The sequence below is a fragment of the Drosophila suzukii genome, chromosome X (assembly GCF_043229965.1).
Source record: "Drosophila suzukii chromosome X, CBGP_Dsuzu_IsoJpt1.0, whole genome shotgun sequence".
Taxonomy (NCBI): Eukaryota; Metazoa; Arthropoda; class Insecta; order Diptera; family Drosophilidae; genus Drosophila; species Drosophila suzukii.
The window spans coordinates 22,777,058-22,796,620 of NC_092084.1; the positions used below are offsets into that span (position 1 = coordinate 22,777,058).

The 19,563-nt window shown below is 39.8% G+C and overlaps 2 protein-coding genes across 2 annotated transcripts in view; one reads left to right on the forward strand and one right to left on the reverse strand.

Moving 5' to 3' along the window:
* Window positions 1-8,484, reverse strand: part of vex (somatomedin B and thrombospondin type 1 domain containing protein vexed) — an 87,751-nt gene extending 79,267 nt beyond the window's left edge. The window contains exons 1-2 of the mRNA XM_017090595.4: window positions 8,361-8,484; window positions 5,674-5,951 (exon numbers count right to left, since the gene is read on the reverse strand). Of these exons, the coding sequence (XP_016946084.3) occupies window positions 5,674-5,905 (232 nt within the window). The 5' untranslated portion in view covers window positions 5,906-5,951; window positions 8,361-8,484. The remainder of the gene's footprint in view (window positions 1-5,673; window positions 5,952-8,360) is intronic.
* A 4,799-nt stretch (window positions 8,485-13,283) lies between these two features.
* SmydA-4 (SET and MYND domain containing, arthropod-specific, member 4) lies at window positions 13,284-19,123 on the forward strand. Its single transcript, XM_036821198.3, has 5 exons — window positions 13,284-13,614; window positions 16,278-17,335; window positions 18,084-18,206; window positions 18,572-18,765; window positions 18,826-19,123. The coding sequence occupies exons 1-5, from the start codon at window positions 13,597-13,599 to the stop codon at window positions 19,041-19,043; spliced, it is 1,611 nt and encodes a 536-aa protein (XP_036677093.2). The 5' UTR covers window positions 13,284-13,596; the 3' UTR covers window positions 19,044-19,123.
* Window positions 19,124-19,563: the final 440 nt, after the last annotated feature.

Genomic DNA, 19,563 nt, shown 5'->3' on the forward strand with positions numbered 1-19,563 from the left:
ACAAGGATCGGACCAGAAGTGATGCAGTTCGCCGGCTTAAGTGTCGTGTCCTGGTGTCCCGATGTCCCGAAGTCCCAGTGTCCTGGTGTCCCTATATCCCCCCTCTTTGTGCCCTGAATATGGAGCAGTCAGCCCGAGTTTCAATTTACATTCACGTTGATTTTTTGTTAAATTGGGTTTGACTTTGCTGTCGTTGGCAACGACGGCAGCGCAAGTAGCAAAAAATCAACATTGACACAGACGCAAAAGGTGAGTAAGCGACCCGGCACAGGTACAAAAAAAAAGGGGCCAGTCATCGCGGGATTGGGATGTTGGGATGCTGGGATGTTCGGATGTTCGGATACTGAGACCCTGGGGCCAGTCCTCCATCCCAGTCACTAGTGCTCAGTCACCACTCCATTACTGTCGCAATAGTTTCAGGTTATTAGTTATGGGAGCTGGTCAGAGGATCAGATATCGCGAAATTGAATGCTGAGCCAAACTCCCCGGGGCTTGTGAGGAAACTAATGGTGACTAAACAGCATATATCATAAGTAAACAAACACACGTTGCAACTTTTCAGCTGGTTTATTTAAAAAAAAATATAAAAATGATTTAGAAACCAATTTTAACACAGTAATTTGCATAAGGTAAAGCTCAGATTAATTATAAAATTAAGAAAAGTAGCTCATATGGATACAAAATTCCAACTAAATGCACAACCATCAAATATTATTATAGATTTAGGATCTTATAAGTCTTTATACCCCCAACTCATTGAGTAAATATATTAATTTCTTTTAAACAAGTGTTTTAGTCTCTTGAAAATTAACCATTCTCGGAGAGCTCTGAACCAGGCGTCATATTCGAGAACACTTTAAGATATTAACATTTAATGAGCTATAAACTACCCAATCCAGCAAATAAAAGTTTGGCAAAGTCCTTTGTAAGCATAAAAATTCATGCGAATAGCCAAGGACAGAACGAAATTAATTTACGACAAGTGTTTAAAGTTTAATAATGAGGGCAGACAATGGCCTCGAAAAACATGACCCATGGGATTTGAAATTAATGTTGACTGCATGTCAAAGCGATTGTTTACAGCCAGAATAACATGCGAAAACGAGTCTATAATGGCAATTAACCCAAACGACGCACTTCGGGAGGGCTGACATGGCCCATAAGTTGATGGGCCGATTAATCGCCGCCAAATGAATTTAATAAGCCGCTCAAAGTTCGGGCCAAGTATTTAGTTATTTGGTTTAGTTGGGGGCCATCGCTTATCGCTCGTCGCGTGTGTGTCGGCCTGGCATTTTGTGAGCCTTTCAATTATACATAATTACAATATTATCACTAAGCCCGCACACAAGCCCCTGCCCCCAATCCTGAAATATAATATATATAAGCACCCTGGGTTAGGATTTGCCAACCGAACGACCGAACCACCGACCCCCCATTGTTTGCAGGTCCTCAACTCCGCCGCATGAGTGCTGACAGTTTGATTATAATTAATACTTAAATCCGTTTTTGAAAGCCATTCCGTTCATTACGGACCGCTGGCTGTCAATTTTAGTCGGTTTTAGCACCCGATGGCATTGTCGAAAGTTTTTGATCGCCTGAGCGATGATCTCTTTAAGCCGCCACCAACCGAACAACATCCTGAGGTCCTAACATCCTGACCCCAAGATGGAAGATGAGGATTTTCAGTTTAGTTTCCTGGGAGAAGCACGAAAATAACTCCAAGTTGGCGGCATACTTTTCCCTGTTTTCCCACTGATTTATTTGATTTGATAAGGCCTGACGCAAATGTTTTTCAGTTAACCAAGGTTCTAGCTTTTAGCCAACTCATCGGAGAAAGATTAAAAAGGAATTAAAGTAACAAGCTGAAGGACCAGGTTACAAGCACACCCATCTAGAAATCGGAAACCTCTGCTTAATCAATCGATTCAACTTAGTAGTTAATATTCTTTATAGGCTTTTAGAGGTAGCGTATGAAAATCAATTTTCGACCACTTATTATTAATTAAATTAAGTTTCACAATCAACAATTTCTTTGTAAGTTTTATTATATTATCCAAAATGAGAGATTATTTGTTAAGAATATTTAAGAAACATATTTGATACAGTACTGAATTTAAAGTTCAAGCTTTTTTATTTAGCTTATTACCAGCCCTAAAAACCTGTTAATTAAAATATTTAATACGCCGTGCTTAAAATGAATGATTGATTATATAAAATATGTAATAAATATAGTATGTAATAATATATAATATTATTTTAAAAATAATAATCAAGCCCAAATCAGGGGTGCCATTGGCAACTTAACCCTAATCATCGCTTATCACATTCAATAATAGTTTTCCTGCTGTTCAAATCGTTCACAAATAATTGCTTAATCCGTTTCAAAGGGCCAAAACTGTTGATTTGAACTGTTCATTCAGCTTTTACAACTGTTTTGCGAGGACCCCCGCCGGTCAAATGCTGTGCTCCTCGGGACAAAAGGTCAAACAAACCGAGACGGGCAGACAGACACATTCAAATGGTTGTCATCAATTACGCGTGAAAAGCGAAAATAAAAAAGAGAGCGGTGCTTGGAGAGGAAAAAAAACAGAAACACCCATGGGAGTATATGGCAGGATGTCCTCGACACAGGACGAAGGACACACCATCACCACCATCACCACCACATCGCCTGTTGCCTTTCGTCGAACTAATTAGCGTGAATTATGGGAGTTTGATGAGTTGGCCATGTTCGGCACTCTAATGAATGGCCGGTCGACAGTTTTGTTGACCATTTGTTGCATGCCTTAATGGCCGGGAATGATGCCAACATGGTTTATATGGATATTCCGGTTCCCGATTTCGAATCAATATGCGGCATTGTTACATTCATTCATTCCCACACAAAGACGACTTTGATTGATTGAGCCGCCGGCGGAGGGAAGCATATGTAACTGCCAGTGGATGCTTATCCTTGGATCTGGAAATGTATCTGTATCTGTATCTGAAGTCCCTGGACCCTTTGGCCGGGAACTTTACGACCCCTCGAGCCGTGTTTTCCTTTTTAACTTGACATTTATCGCTTCATACGCATTTTCCTTACTTTGTGCAGACACATTCTCCGTTTCTCCCCATTGTCTGTCTGTCTGGGCTTCGCATATTTATAAGACTATATATTTACCAACTTATTTGGTAGTTATAGACGTTCAACTTTAATCCTCGACCGAGCGTAAAATATAAACAAAGTCTGAAGGAGCGCTCAAGAAATCCGGGATGCTTAATGTGAATTTATTCAAATACCGATTATATCCACAAAAGGTTTATTTACGTTTCCATTTGCCCAACAGTTATTTGAATAATTCTTCTCATCTCAATGAATTTCAATTAATTGTAATAACTTGGATGCACAAGATTCTAGCTATTGGAAGTAAGTGATTATTATTTATGCAAATTTGATTCGACAACAGATTATATTTATGTTAATAAAAAATAAAATATATAAAATCAAATCAACATTCAATTATATTCCTTTAATATTTATTTATTTGTATTTTAAACATATTTCTTCTGATAGCATTTAATTATAAATAAATATGTTTATGAAAAATGTATTTATTTAATAAATAAATAAAATTATTTTTGGGCTAAAAGGCAATTGAAAATGACCAATAATAACCAATGCTTATGAAAAATTAAATAAATAATATCTTATATTCCTATATTTTTCATATATATTTTTAAAATTTAACTAGATATTTTCTGATACCTTTAATATTTGAGTTTTTGTTATAACATTTATAGAAATATACATTTTAATATAATGCATTGGCAAACTTTTATTACAAGCTCAACTTGGTCATGCTTTCAATAGGTTTAACTGGGCCCTGCTTTTGGTTTTTTTTTTGGCCTGCTTTCTCTCAGTGTACCCAGTGGAAACCCAAGTGTTCTTGCATTTGGCAGGCATTTACTACCACTCACTTGTCAGACGACTTGGGTTCCTCGCGGGCCTTGGCCGCTCCTTTCTTTGAGGGGTGACGTGGTATCCTTACCCGGCATTCCCGTATCCCCAGTGTCCCAGTATCCTGGCAACCCGGCATACCGGTATCCCCACGCCAATCAGTCACTCAGCAGACAAATCAAATGGGTGTCATTGTCCGGCGAACATCATCGCATCTCCATTCCCGACGCATCCGGCTTTGTCTACGGCCGTGTTTATGGCAGCTTCCGGATGCCAGATGTACAGACTTGGATGGAGACTTTTAATTGGGACACGGTATGGGGGATCTACTATATAGCCCATAGTGCCGGGAAATGAAATCAAATTTAATGCAAAATTGAGTAAACTTTCGGTGGCGCCTTCTGCTGCAAAACCAGCTAAGGATTTCAATTGGGGAACTCCCTGCCGAAAAGCATTGCTCGTAGTTTGCCTTAATTTTTTGTTTTTGCTCTTGGCTCCTTTTTTTTGTATTTTATTTTTGGCATCTTTCAACTTGTAGCCGCAGATGGCACGAAAAATTCCAACTTCAGCCCAAGTCTCTGTCTCTCGTGTCTGCGTCTTATTTAATTTGGAAGGCCGCCGCATGTTCGTTGACTTTATTTGCTGTATGTAATAAAATTAAAGCCCTTTAGCTATTGTACTTTCCGAAAAAACAAAAAAAAAGCGAGAAAAAAAAGGCAGCCTGGCAGAAGAACAAATTGTATCTGTACACACACACGCACAACAGCACGCAGGCCATGTGGACCCAACGAGCCATGAATGCAGACTCTTAGCCCGGGATATGGCCATTAAGTTGGCCTTTTTACGACCGCAGTAGTCCTAGTTGCGTACGAGTGTGTCTGTCTGTCGGTCTGTCTGCCGGGATATACCCTCCATAGTTCCCCATATATGCATCCGAATCCGCAACCCCAACGTCGAGGATTTCGCATTCAATCTGAATCCGCCACATATAGTTTGCCCATCACTTAAGTTTAGGCCTTCATAATGAACTGCCTTAAAATTGCGCCAAACTTAATTTCAACATTTTCCCATCATTACAAACGTTGTTAGACTGTTCAATCCCATGCAAAATTTGCAATTTGCGAAATTAGTTTGCAACTTTATTTTGGGCGAACCAAAGAGTGGCCAATCATCCGAACATTGAATGAATGAATTATAAACAAATCAAATTATGATAGCCTTATGAAAGTTGTGAAACTATCATTTATAAAAGATGGAAATTTAAGAAAAGGGTAATGATCTTAAAGCACATATGTAATAAATAATGAATGGAGAAGATACATTTAGAAACTAAATATATAATGTTCAGGTTAAGGGGATAATGGACTATATAGCTTTTTAAATTTTTCAAGATTTTTGTGAGGTTATAGTAAGAGTCCTCTGAAATGTTTATTCTTATAGAGGTAGTAGTATTACCCCCAGTCACTTTGAGTAATGAAATGCCAATAAAGCGTGGTATTACAACCTTGACCTCGGAATTAACAAGCTCATAAACTTGGTTATATGTTTATTATACAAGGTCAACAAAATCAAATGCAAACATAAGAAAAACAAATGTATACACCAGTTTTGATAAAGGACACCGCAGAAGTTTCAATACCAAATGACCTTTTCTGTTTACACAAGATTAGGAATACGTATATTACCCATTTTAACCTTGTTTTCTGAACTTATCCTGCCCATTAAGAGACACTTACCTCCGCAGTGGTCCTTGAAGTCATCGCAGCAATCGCCGAGCTTGAGGCAGGCATGGTCGCAGTAGCAGGGTTTGTCGCTGAGGTCCTCGATGATGGCGTTGATGGGGGCCTTTTGGACCACGCAGGACGAGTCCCGGCCGGTGCAGCAGAGCTGGGCCTCCCGACAGGACCCGCCGGCGACGAGGGGCAGTAGGAGGAGATGCCCGGCCAAAAGGAGCAGCAGCATCGACATCTTCTCACCGAATCGGATCCAAATGCGGTCTATATGCGGATCTGGCCTGCGTGTTTGATTTTCCAAATTTGAGTCCATGTCACACACACACACTCAGGCGCCCACCCTTTATACACCCACTGATGTATTAGTATGCAAATGCAATTTACGCCCAAGAGCGGAAATTAAAACTAAAATTGAATTATGGCCAGCAATTCGAATGAGAATTTCTAGGGCGAGGGGTTGTAGCCCATGGGACACTGGCCAAATCGAAGCCAACAAAGGGCAAAAAACAAACAAAACAGGACAACGAAGGGCATTACACAAAAATCGACAACGCACAAATATGAACTCTAAACACGGCCAACGAAATCAAAGTAGGTCGCTTTGGGGAGGGGGTGCCCATCTAACCATCCAACCATCCGAACATCCAACCTGCTATAACCTGCTACCTTTTAGCCTGTAAATCAATACCGCCAAAGGGGCGGTGGAAGGGCTAGACTACTTTGCATAAAATATTGAGCAAATGGCAACAAAAGGAGGACGCGACTCCAGTTCCGACTCCACCTACAGCTCCAACTCCGAATCTGAATCCATCTCCGCCTGCGAATCCACCTCCATCCATTGCCGTGTCCGGGATAATAAAACAAAGACTTCAATTTTCATAAATCGTTGCCAAAGCGAATCGCAACAGACAGCGAGAATTTATATTAACAGCTGTGTCAGCGCCCAAGTGGGGCGTTTAAATCCAATCCAGTCCCAAATCCTACACGGCAAGAAAATCCTATGCAATTTGGGAACTTCTATAAAATAATTCTGGAGTGATTGCTTATTAAATTTTAATTTTTACAGAATAAAAACCCCATCCATGTTAGGAACTTCTTAAAAACTATCTCAAATGCTTGTTTATTTAAATTTGTTCTAAAACCAATTTTTGGTTATAACAAGTCGATTATTTGAAATACTTTCAGCTGAACTTTTTATATATAATACTTTAAGCCAGTCCCAAAACCTACACGAAAAAAATCAATCTAATTTGAGAACTCCCAAAAAAAAGAATCTCTTGAGTTTGCTTGTTTAAAATTGTTTTTTTAAGACCCATTATTCATTATAACAAGATAAATACTCCTAACATATTCATCAGAACTTTTCACAGCCCTACATTTTCGAGAAACAAAAGGATTTTTTCACCGTGCTGTCCTGGTTCCTTTAGTGTCCCTTGGAACTCGCGGAGCTCGTAAGTCCTTCACGTCTCCATGTGACCCGGATGATTCAATCCACTCGTAAAATGCCGCTCCACTCCGGGTGATTTAAGCAGTCGCACTCAATCCGGCGGGGATTCGATCGGGAGTGATTCCGAATCTGTTTATGGCCGGCAAAGTGAGGATAACAACACGTAAATTTAGTGGTAGCAAAGTGAATTGGAAACTGCGGGAATTATTCGAAATCAATTGAAAAGACACAACTTCTTGTGATAAAGATCTCAAGTTGTAGGATTATTTCTGTCTTTTAGAGGGCAAGAAATTGATTCCTATAAACTTCACTATTTAAACGATTGAATTGGAACAGTAATTCATTTCAGTCTTTTTTCTATCATATAAAAAACCCTTAGTAAAGATATTCCTTTGGATTTAAAGGAACACATATATGCACTTTTCTTTCTTAAAATAGAAAAGCATTAAATATACAAATCAAATTAATTTAAGCCCCTTGAACACTGTTGAAATTGGCTTTTAATTTAGAAATTGACATGAGAGCAGAGCTAACATCTTCCAATTGAATGGTTTTGTATAGAATACAATGCCAACATGCTCCTTTAGGATTCACTTTGAGATCTGTCAATCATTCGCCGAAAACCGCGACAAAGGAAAGCACTTTCCACTGCACTCGGCCGTTCATTCATACCCACTCACTCCACACCACACCACACCACTCACTCATTCACCCACTCATTCACAAAACATCCACTCGAAAGCATTCACTTGCCGCGTTGTTTTAAATTTGGCGCAGAACTTTGATGAGTTTTCCAGGGACTTTCGGACGGTATTAGGACCCCAAAAATAAATATTATGCGACGCTGCTTGTCTGCATGAGGGCAAATAAATTATTTCGTAAGCGTCGGCGACCCACAGCCCCAAAAAAAAAAAAACAAAAAAAAAATAAAGAGAAACCACAAGGCAAACTAAATTTGCGGCCAGTGTGAGTGTGTGCCAGTGTGTTTGTGTGTGTGACAGCACGCGACATAAATGTCCTTTAATGATTAATAACTTTTCACTCCTTTTCGCGCGCACAAGCGTTTCAAGTTTCACTCAACAAAAAAATACAAAACATTTTAGGGCAAACGGCGGTCTTAGCCCCATATCCTTGCCCATCCTGTTCCATATCAGAATCCAATAAGCCGCCGCACGAACAACAAGCGATCCTTGTCACGTAAACAAAAAGAAGTCCCCACACGTGTTGACAACATTTGGCTTACGTTTCGCTACGTTCACGCTCACGTTCGGTTTTTTGGCTGAGAAACACGGTTGGAATGCTCGGAAAATCGCTTACGAGGCGCTCGCTGCGAAAGCCGGTCGACGACTGTGCCTTCTTCTGGTCGCGTGGTGAGTTATAAAGCCCGTGTGGCAGCGACGCTTCGTGTCCTTCGTGGCCGCTCGGCTTTTATCCTTCGGCTTCGCTCGGCATTATCCTTGCAGTTGCGCCGCCGCTGCGTCGTTTAATGCGGGCGGTACTTCCCCGCGCTCGCTCGGAATCCCAATTTCCGAAAAGGGGGGGGTCCAAAATCCGTTGCAAGGACCTGCTCGGTGGTGAGTTCCTTTCGGTGCTGCAGGCCATCGCCATATGGCCGTTATATCAGGCGACAACCTGCCGTGATAACCCTCAACAAATGGTGATGACGACAGCGATAATGCGTCCAAATAAAATCAGCTACAAGGAGTGGGCTCAGGATGAAATTGCAAAAAGGATCCTAGAGTAGGGATAAGCTTTAGGAATAGTAATGAAGATATTACAATTTATACCATTTTTCTTATGGATTATTACAATCCCAAGGTTCTACTATCTGTCTTGCCCACTTTTCCTGTCAGCTCTATTTCACATTGTTTGTCTCATATTAAAATATAATTTCCCTATTTTTTAATGATCTATTATTACTTGGGATAAGCAACTCCTTCCTAACTATGTGAACCCATCGATGGTTTACTATTTTAAAGAAATTTAATAAAATATTTTCGAAATCATAATACCCTTTGCAAAACTAAACCAGAAACATGTTAATTTCAGACACTGTAACATGGAATTATATGCAAACAAGTATAAAGCATTGATGAGGAATCATAACTTGAACCACAACCCAGATTATTGGATATCATATTTTGTCGGCTTAATCAAGATGTTGGTTAAAGGTACACATTTTCCTAAACTACAAGTTCCTAGCCCCCGCAATCATAGTAAATGATTAGAATCCCTAAGACGTATCAGCACCACCCATTCCTCGATAATGTGGCAAATAAATCCAGATAAAGAGCTGGAACGCCCATTTGAAAATTTGGTTGTGAAGGTGAATGTGAATGCCATTGCGAATGCATTTACCTGCGTCAATTACAGCCATCTTAATGTTGGACCTGGCACTTTCGTCCTTGCCTCTGAGTGTGTGCGAAATTGGGAAGTGCAGTTAACTGGGCCCGAACCAGACAATGGATTCAGGTCGACATACTTGCATAGATTTAAGGGATCTCGAAAGCGACCGGGCGAGGAGCGAACTGGCCGGAATGGAGTGACGTTTATGCTGACACTGAAAGTCATCAACAACGATATATACAGTTTCAGACCTAGTGCACTCAAAGAAATAAGATAAACCTGAAAAGAAATAAGGGTTACTTAATTTAAAAAAAAAAATTGGAGCAATTAAAAATTAAGAAAGTAGTCAATAGACATTTGATTCGTTGTGTTAAAATAAATAACCAAAATGGATATAGAGTTTTCTAATAAAGAAATTTAAATTAATGAGTTAAGATCACTAAAACATACTATAAAAAAAAACTTACTAAAACTACCAGATCTATTAATATTATTTTATTCGCTCAGCAGTATATAATAAATTTGCATATTAAAACTTAAAATCGAAATTGTAATCAAAACACAAGGTATAAAAATAGATTTAGTAGGATGATGTCTGCAAACGATTTGTTTAACCCCTCTATAAAGTAAAGCTCTAATATCACATGTATACTGATCCATTATAATAAAAATTCCCTTATGTACTATGGATATAATAATATTTCCAAATGCCTAACTAACTCTTGAAGACCTCAATAAAAAACAAATGTTAGCAAGAAAAATTATACATTATGGTATTTTTTGGTATTTGCAACGAACACATAAAAACAAAAGAAAGTTAAAATGATTACTTACATACGATTAAAAGATTGTTATTTACACAGTGTCTTAAATGGTGAGCTCATCACCCCCTATTTTTTTGAGTGTATTAGCGGCTTGAACCTCAGCTGACTGGCAAATATTTGCCGCATAGGCAAACGTGTGCCACTGCCCCAGGAGCTCCCTTCCACTTCCACTTCCACTTGCACCTCCACCTCATCCTGGGTATCCTCCGATTCGGCCGCCTTTGTCGAAGGGCTCACTTTGTTTTTGGGTGTCGCGCATTTGGCGAGCCTCCGGGCGAGGCAAGTGTTTCCTGGGGAGGCGGAAGGCGGAAGGTGGGAGAAGGCGAGTCGAAGCGAGACCTCCTCGTGTGGATGCCACATGCGTCTCGTTTCCGCTCCAGATCATAAACAAAGCGGACGCGTGCGAGGTTATGTACATAAAAACATGCAAATTTGATGTCATTCCGCACAGTAGAGTCACCAATACACATGCACGGCGATGGAAGATGGCTCCCAAACACACACCCACACACACTCACACCCACACTCACACCATCATGATGCATTCCTTGCGGCCATTTAGCATTGCATACTTTTCGGCTGCCTTTTCCACCTGAATAATATCGTAGGTTACTTTCTCAAAAGATGCATTTTCCAGTCAAGAAGTCTCGAAAAGTTATCATTTCAATTGCATAATATGTAGTTAACTTCTCTTTCTTTGCTCCTTGCCAATAAAAGGCTGCTTTAGTTGGCATTGCCGCTGCTAAAATAAACACTTCCTTTAATTCATGCAAATATTTTATTTTATAGAAAATCAATTTTGGCAAACAAATGCAAAATTAATTGCGCAAAATGTTTACATAATTTGGCTTTTCGGTACCTATATATACACACAAATAATACAAAATAAGTTTTAGTAATTATCTAAGCATTCACCTTTTGCCTTTTCAATCAATTTTGTTTGCCATAAATTATTTTTTTTATTGATTAATGGTAGGCTCTTAATTAAAATCCTTACATAGAGAACAGCTCATACTGGTCATTAAAAATTCCTATTCAAACATTATTTTGAAATACATCATTAACATATTATTACTCACATTATAGTTAGTTTGAATGTTTCCGCAATAACCGCTTAAAGTAAAACTTTGTTTATGTTTTAAATGGTCTATAAACATGTTATTAAATTTTTAACCATTGTTTAATAAATCAGTTACAAAATTGTCAGAGCGATGATTCATAAAACTTTTGAGTCAATTCTTGATTATATAACGTTTAATTAGGTTTGATTTAATTTTAAAGTAATATCATTAAGATTATTTTTACCCTAAAAAAATTCTGTTTAATATGCTGTATATATTTAATTTGATCAAAAACATCAAACACTACATTTATTTTCTTTTTAGAATTTTTAAAATATTTTTTTACACATCACAAGAGTTATTAAGGCTCAGCAGACTTAATTTTCCTGGCTTAACTTAATCTACTTAATAATATTTTGTGATTTCAACCCCATTCTGGATTTCATCGGCAGGGTAACCATAATTCGAGCTGATAGAACCATCGGAATCTAGATCATTTCCGATGCTGGTCTAGTTGTTTTCCCTACTGCCCGCAGGCGAATGCAATAAAAACAATTAAAATCAGCAGCAGCAGCAAAAAGAAGCACCATCAACTGCAACTGCAACTAAAAAGGTGGCCTTCGGCACCGTTTCAAAACTAATTGAAATGCCCTCGCATATAGAGAAGAGAATTTTGTGTAGTGTAGGAGGGGAGGGGGGAATTGTGGATAAAACGATGACGACTCTATGAACACTTTTGACACACCATAAAAACAAAATTGCATAAATCGCTAGCATTTGGCTGTGGAAATTTTTGGAAATATCAACAGGAAGCAGGCCGGGACTTTGTTAAGTCGGCTTTAGTTGCCACTGACAGCCAGAATTTTGGCCATCTAGTGGCGAGTTGGTTGAAAAGCAATTTTATTTATCATCGGACTCCGCTCCGGACACTTCATGGCCAAAGAGAATTGAAACTTAGCCCCGCAGATACGACAGAGATTGTTGGGTGGTTACTGGGTGGATGGGGATTAGTGGGTTGGGGAAAGGCCTCCCAATACTGGTATACTTGGGCTGCACATTTGCAAATATGGGTTTGCCCACCTCCGACAGATTTCAGGTAAAAATAAATTATTAAATGGACAGACGTGTGCGCTTACTCAAATAGAGCCTGTTTGTATATGTAAACCAAGGGTTTTCCATCACAATAATGCCCTGCTAGGGTCACAGCCATTTGCTTAGGTCATTTAATGTAACTTAAAACTCAAAGGCAAACCTCTCTGACAAATGGTAATTATGACTAAATTGAGCTCTCAAGGAAAACACTTTCAGTTAATTAGTTTGATTACATATCCCCAAATTGGTGTTGTGTCTTTAACGACCATACTTTAAATAAATACAGCTAAAATATAGCACACAAATGCAGGGGCAATTAAAAACTAGAACTGCATAAATTAGCCATCAGGCATGATATTTTTATTAAAAATTCTTGAGCTTTACATATTTTTCAGAAATTAAAATCTAGCAAAATATGTTTATTTTTCTTCCATTGCATTTTTGCCACGCTCTCGGGTTTTAATAGTTCTGCTTAATTGTGTGTTCCCAGTTGAAATGAAATTGATTTATTTCTGGCCTGCCAGAGGACCGAAGCCCATTCGAAATATTCGAAATAAACGATGAGAGCTCGATCGCGATATATATGAGTGGTTTAACTCATCTTGACAGTGGCATTGAGGTGCCGCGAACTTTTAATCAGATGCGGCCCTCTCAGTGGACTTGTGGCCAAAATGTTTTCAATATCATAAATTTTTAAAAATATATCAACCACATGAGAGGTTGTGAGTGTGTGCGTGTGTATCTGTGTGTGCTGGCCGGGTCCGTTATATCTGAATTTGAATGTGTGCCAACAACTTGGGCGTAGCGCCGTCTCCCGATTTTCGACGTCCGACGTTCGACGACAACTCGACAGTTGCAATTTGTGCGTCGCGGCTCGAACAACGCGTGCCCAGAACTTGTATTTATTTACTTTTACCATTTATTTTATCTTTTTTGCTGTTTTCCCTTACTCCACTGCAATCTGCTGACACATTTTTTCCGACGCGATTTACGGGCACAATTAATTGACGAGTTGTTAAACATATCTATTAAATAGCAAGCGAGCGGCCTTTTTAAATAACTCGTGTGCACCGCGTAAAAATTATCAATTAAAATCAATTAACGGGCAGCGTCGGTGAAATTAAAATAAAATCAAATTTAAATACAAATAAAAGCGATGCCGGGAAGAAAAAAAGTAAACACCGCAGGTAGCGAGGGGGGGGTTTCAGTGGGTGGTTTGGGTTGGTGGGCGGTACGGATGCATAATTAAAAATTAATTTACCACACAGACAACTGCAAATAGTAACAGTGAAATGAAAAGCACATTTACATGCACACAAAGAAAATTTTTAATATTTTTTTAACCCATATAAATGGATATAAAATAAAAGATGATCATTTTCTAAACTCTTGGATCATATATTTTGTGATAGATTTGAAAAAGCAATCTATAAACAAGACTATCTTTAATTTTTGGAATTTTTTTTCCATGTACTGATTACATATGCATGTGGGAGAGCCACAATGGAGATCAGGTTCCCATCCCTTATGCCCCCAATTCGAGTGGTGCACTATAATGGGAGACCATCAAGTCGTATAAAAATTCCTTAAAGGCCACAACCACCCGACAAAACAACACAAATCTATTTTGGATATTCTGTGTTCAGTATTCGCCATTCCCCGCCTTATTTCTTTCAGTCTTATTACTTTTTTATTTTTTTGTTATTTTTTTGTGGTGATGAAAAGGAAATCGGAGAGTGAACCACTGTGCTGGGTGGTTGGGTGGTGGGGCAATGGGTTGGTGGTGCGATGCCGATGCCACATTGTTGTGTTTTGTTTTATTTATAACGGAACGCAATGTGTGCTCGGCGATATTCAAAAGAGTCGCCGCCTATAAATAAGTCGGATATGAATGAATCCGATATGCAGGCGTTGAGAGAAGCCAGAAGTATGGAAATTGATTTTCCACACACAAGCTGGTCATGAATCATTATCTGATCGGTTAGAAGCCCACATGCAATGCCTGGTAATATATCAATGCTCTGCCGGTAGCCACTTTGCATCCGCATCCATTATGGCCAAGGAAATATTCCACAAATTAAACAGAAGACATTCCATTAAATCAAATATCATTGAAGTAATCAGATTCAGTTTCATGCAAGAATCTTTGTCAACCTTTTAATATTGGAAATGGCATTTTTAAATGTTTGACAATAATGGAAGCTTAAGTTTGGCAAGCCGAAGATTGCACACTCTTGCCGCCATAAAAAAGTGGTCCCTTATTTCCCATATACTATGGGATTTGGTCCACCAAAATATATAAATAATAAAATAATGTGCTGACTACTAGTTCACCCTAAGCTATATGTCATATATACTACTTATATACTACCTAAAATAGAAAGAAAGATTATTCTGAATGCTCACAGATTAGTTTGTTTATATTGGCACGTCTAGGCAAGATGATCTATAGTATAAATATATATATGCGTTGCAAACTAATGACATATACAATATTATAATATCCACTATCAGGGTATAAAAACGAACTTAATCAATTAATAGTGGATCAACCAATGCATTTAATTGTCCGATAAGTATGCACAGATTTATTTGCGTAGGTCTTGGGTCCATTAACAACATGATTAAAAGATAAACCGATTGTGTATTTTACCAAATAATATAAATAAGGCAAATCGTAATAAAATTATATTACACTGGATGTGCTTATAGCTTAATATAAATTAATTGATTGTGAAAGTGAAAGTTCAATATCAGTAAAAAAAAAAACATGAAACAACGAGAAGGTCAAGAACTTCCCAGTGATTTTCGAACTAATTTATAAAGGACTATACGTTTGCCTTAGTTTACATACATATTAGCAAATAAAGATATCAAAAAACATTGGCAACGGTCCATGGAATGGAATGAACCAATTTACATGTGTATAAAATGCATTTGTAGAGCTAAAAGTAGAACTTGGCAACGTTTCACAAGAAGCACTAAACTCTTTTGTGAAATGTAGTAAGGCTAATTTTGTAGAAGCATTTCCAAAGAAATGTCAACTTACCAAAAGTGCAAATTGTGCAAATAACTTCATTTGTATAATGATTTCCAATTAAAATACTTCTAATGTAAGTCTTTTATGAAATACTTACGAAAGACTTACTCTAAGGTAATTAAAAATATATCACTATTTTAATTAACACCTATATAAGGTACATACCTGGAGAGGATATCGATGCACTGCATCCTGGAGTCCAGTTCCAGAATGATGACATCCCATATACACAGAACTTACACACACATCCGTGGGCACTTCCGGTAAACAGATTTATCGAGTGACCATAGCACCTAGGTCATGAAGTTTTAGCTTGAACAAGTTGGGAATTATAAGCTCCCACTGAGGAATTTTTTTTTTCATTTAACATAATTGGTGACGTGGCCATTCAATTTATGAGAACTTTAAAGTAGTAACAGAATGCTGGCTTTAAACACAATAATGGTGTCCCAGGTTCAAATAGCTGGCTAATAAGTCTGGTAAGGAAAAAACGAAACTGGCACAGGCTTTCGACCCAATGCATGTCCATTCAGGCCAAATCGATTGGGAAGCTTCGATGTGAGGGCGGTGTGAAAATGAGCACCTGTTGCGGCCAGCTGAGTGCCATTTAATTGCCAGCTGTTGACAACGGTCGAGAATGGGCGTGGGAAGTGGGTGGGACAGTAGCCCATTGTGGGTGACAGTGGGCCGAACCAGTGATTAATGAGCGAGAGCAGGGGACAGCAATTAGAATACAATTAGCAACGAACGCCACCACTAATGAGTGCTCTCATCTCTTATGCTCCTGCTCCCCACAGAATCACCACAAAAACAGCAACAGAGTCAGACACCAAAGGGGTCAACAGTCCAGGGATAAACAGGAGGAGCAGCCGACCAAGGAGCAGGCGGCGGAGGAGGAGGAGGAGGCCAGTCATTCGCCGGAGGAGGATAAGCCCTTTCGAGTGGCCCAATCGGAGATATATGGCCGATATCTGGTGGCCAGCCGTCAGCTGGAGCCGGGTGAGACCCTCATACGCGAGGAGCCCTTGGCCATTGGACCCTGTGTGAGCGGTGATCCCGTGTGCCTGGGCTGCTATCAGCCGGTGACCTTGAAACCGGATCAATACCGTTGTCCCGACTGCGGCTGGCCACTCTGCGGCAGCAACTGCTCGGGCCTCAAACACAAGCATGGTCACACTGAAACCGAGTGTCAACTGTACGGAAAACGCCGGGCGGTCGCCGCCGAACTGCTGACGGATCGCGCCGGTCCGGCGGAAGTGCGTGACCTCTACGAACTGGTGATGATCGTGCGCATCCTCCTCCTGCGCCAGCACGATCCGGAGCAGTTTGCGCTGATCGCCCGCATGGAATCGCACACGGAGGAGCGTCGCCAGAATGCCGTACTATGGCGGCACTACGAGGAGAAGGTGGTGCAGCGGTTGCGCGGCACATGGCAGTTGGAGGATCTGGAGGCGGAGCAGGTGCACGAAGTGTGCGGCATCCTGGACGTCAACTGCTTCGAGATCGGCCAGAATGGCGCCAAGGCGCGGACGCTATATCCGAGCGCCTTCCTGCTCGCGCACGACTGCACCCCCAACACGGCGCACACGGACGACCCCAGGTCCTTCGCGATCCTGCTGCGCACCTCGCGGCGCGTGCGCGAGCGGGAAGCGCTGACGCTCAGCTATGCGTACACGCTGCAGGGCACCCTCAAGCGGCGCGCCTTCATGCACGAGGGCAAGCTCTTCTGGTGCCGCTGCCGGCGCTGCGCCGATCCCCGCGAGCTGGGCACCGACTGCAGCGCCCTCGTGTGCGCCACCTGCCGGGCGGGATCGGTGCGGGCGGTGGATCCCCTAGAGCAGACCGGCGACTGGGCGTGAGTAAAAGTAGTGATCGATATGAATCGGTGGTTGGTGTTGGGCAGTGATGGGCGGTACACAGACCATATTTCAATTTTTATAGTTAGCCCTTACTTTCGTAATAATAACAATAGTTTAATAGTTTTGAAAGAAAATTATGAACAATTTGGTGTATACTATATTGATATATATTCTTTTTTTTTCATTTTAAGGATGGAAATTTTACATTTAAGAATTATTTTCCAATGAAAACAGACTTTTAAGGCCCAAAACCAAATGACTTAAACTGTTTTAATGGGCTTTCTAGATAGAAAGATAGGTGTCTTACACAAAGAGATATATTCAAGTATATTATTGATTCGAGAACATTTGTTCTTAAAAACCGTGTTAGTACATTTTTTTTATCAGTTATCTCAAAATTAGATCGAAAAGAAAAGTTAAATTGAGTTTATTTAACAACTTTTCAAAAAGTATATACTACTGACTGGACTAATAGTTTAGTTGTTGAGATATACAATGTAAATACCGGCAATTCATCTTGATTTTAGCACAATGAAAACATTTTTATCTTCAAAAATTTTATTCTTTTTTAAGAACATTCTTAACTCAGATTAGAACGTCAGAATTCTCTCTGTGTAAATGGAAACAACTTTTCAACCCCTGAACTTCCCACCCATCACTGGCAGAAAATGGTCTTATGGGCTATATTATAACTTCTGGCCAAAGGGATTTAATACTGATATTTTCTATACCCCCTCTGAATAGCTGCGATCGTTGCTCCCATCAAATTGGAGCAGAGGATGTGGAGCGCCGGCTAGATCGTATCAACGATGACCTGGAGTCCATTGATGTGCACGACATTCCCGGCCTGGAGAACTTTCTCCTTAGGTGCGTAAATCAATTAAAACAAAACAACAACTGAATATAACAAATGCGAATATTGATGGAAAAAATAATAATCTTCACTTACCTATCTTACATGCTTTAACTAATTTGGAGAATCATTTTAGCCCGATTCGGCAGATCAATCACAAAATGGAAAAAATGGTCACCTAATTCGAGTGCGACAGCTTTACTATTTTGCATAAGAAGAAATTATAGATCAAATGCTTATTATTTTAATATTCTTTCATTTTTAAATTCTTTTACTCTGTCATATCGTTTACGATATGAACCAGTAATAAAACGAAAAATTAATATTACCCATTATTTTCTTTACTCCTTGATTACCAAACAAAATCGTACTCCTGCAGATATCGGGATATCCTGCGACCCAACCACTACCTCCTGCTCTCGGCCAAATATTCGTTGTGTCAGATTTATGGCCGGATTGATGGATATTTACTGCCGCAAATGTCGCCCGAAGATATTGCCCGCAAAGAGAGCTACTGCCGGGAGTTCCTAGAAATCATCGATGTACTCGATCCGGGACTAACACGTCTAAGAGGTGGGTTACTAACAAACTCCCCTGAAAATAGTATTAACCTTTTACCATTTCCAACGGCAGGACTCATCATGTACGAACTGCATGCCCCTGTAATGGTCCTCGCCCAGATGGCCATCCAAAATGGACAGATCTCACGACAGGAGTTCCAGCGGCGACTCAAGGAGGTCGTAAAGCTGCTCCAAGTCAGCAGGGATATCTTGTGCTTGGAGCCAGAAGGATCCACGGAAAACGCGATGGGACTGGCAGCAGCCGATGCCCTCACCAAAATGGGTTGCTAGCCATAAAAGCTATTTCTAAATCATCTGAGTTTACCTGTAGGGTAAAATGTATCTCAAAATAAAAAATAACAAATGGTGTATATTTTGTGATTTATTGATTGATTGTTTTTTAAAGGAACATTTTTCTGGAAATTTTGAAATTGGAAAGTAAAAGAATAAAATATGCGAAAATTGGTTGTAAAATAAATGTTCCTTAAAGTGATGGGGGTCGATAGCATTTTTAGCAATCTGCTCAAAACAGTTGGTCTTTTAGGTGTTCGCCTTGATTTGGCTGAACTGAAAACCGGAAAGAAAAGTCGAAGTTTTGACTAAAATCTTGTTCTTGCGTTTTTTAGAAAAATCAAAACCCACTTTTTCGCCCTAAAAATTCCGCTTTTTGGCTGCCAAAATAAAATTAAAAGTCGGAATGTGGAATGTCATACCTCGTCGAGCTCGTCGTTTAATTTCCAATCAATTGGCATTCACACCTAAAAAAGTTTGATTTTTGCCATTTTTCGCAAAAAAACATGAAGTACCCTGC

Bases quoted from the DNA above. Each gene is read 5' to 3' on its own strand.
- SmydA-4 (XM_036821198.3), top strand. The intron at 17,336-18,083 runs GTGAGTAAAAGT...CCCTCTGAATAG, and splicing joins GAGCAGACCGGCGACTGGGC to CTGCGATCGTTGCTCCCATC. The intron at 18,766-18,825 runs GTGGGTTACTAA...TTCCAACGGCAG, and splicing joins GGGACTAACACGTCTAAGAG to GACTCATCATGTACGAACTG.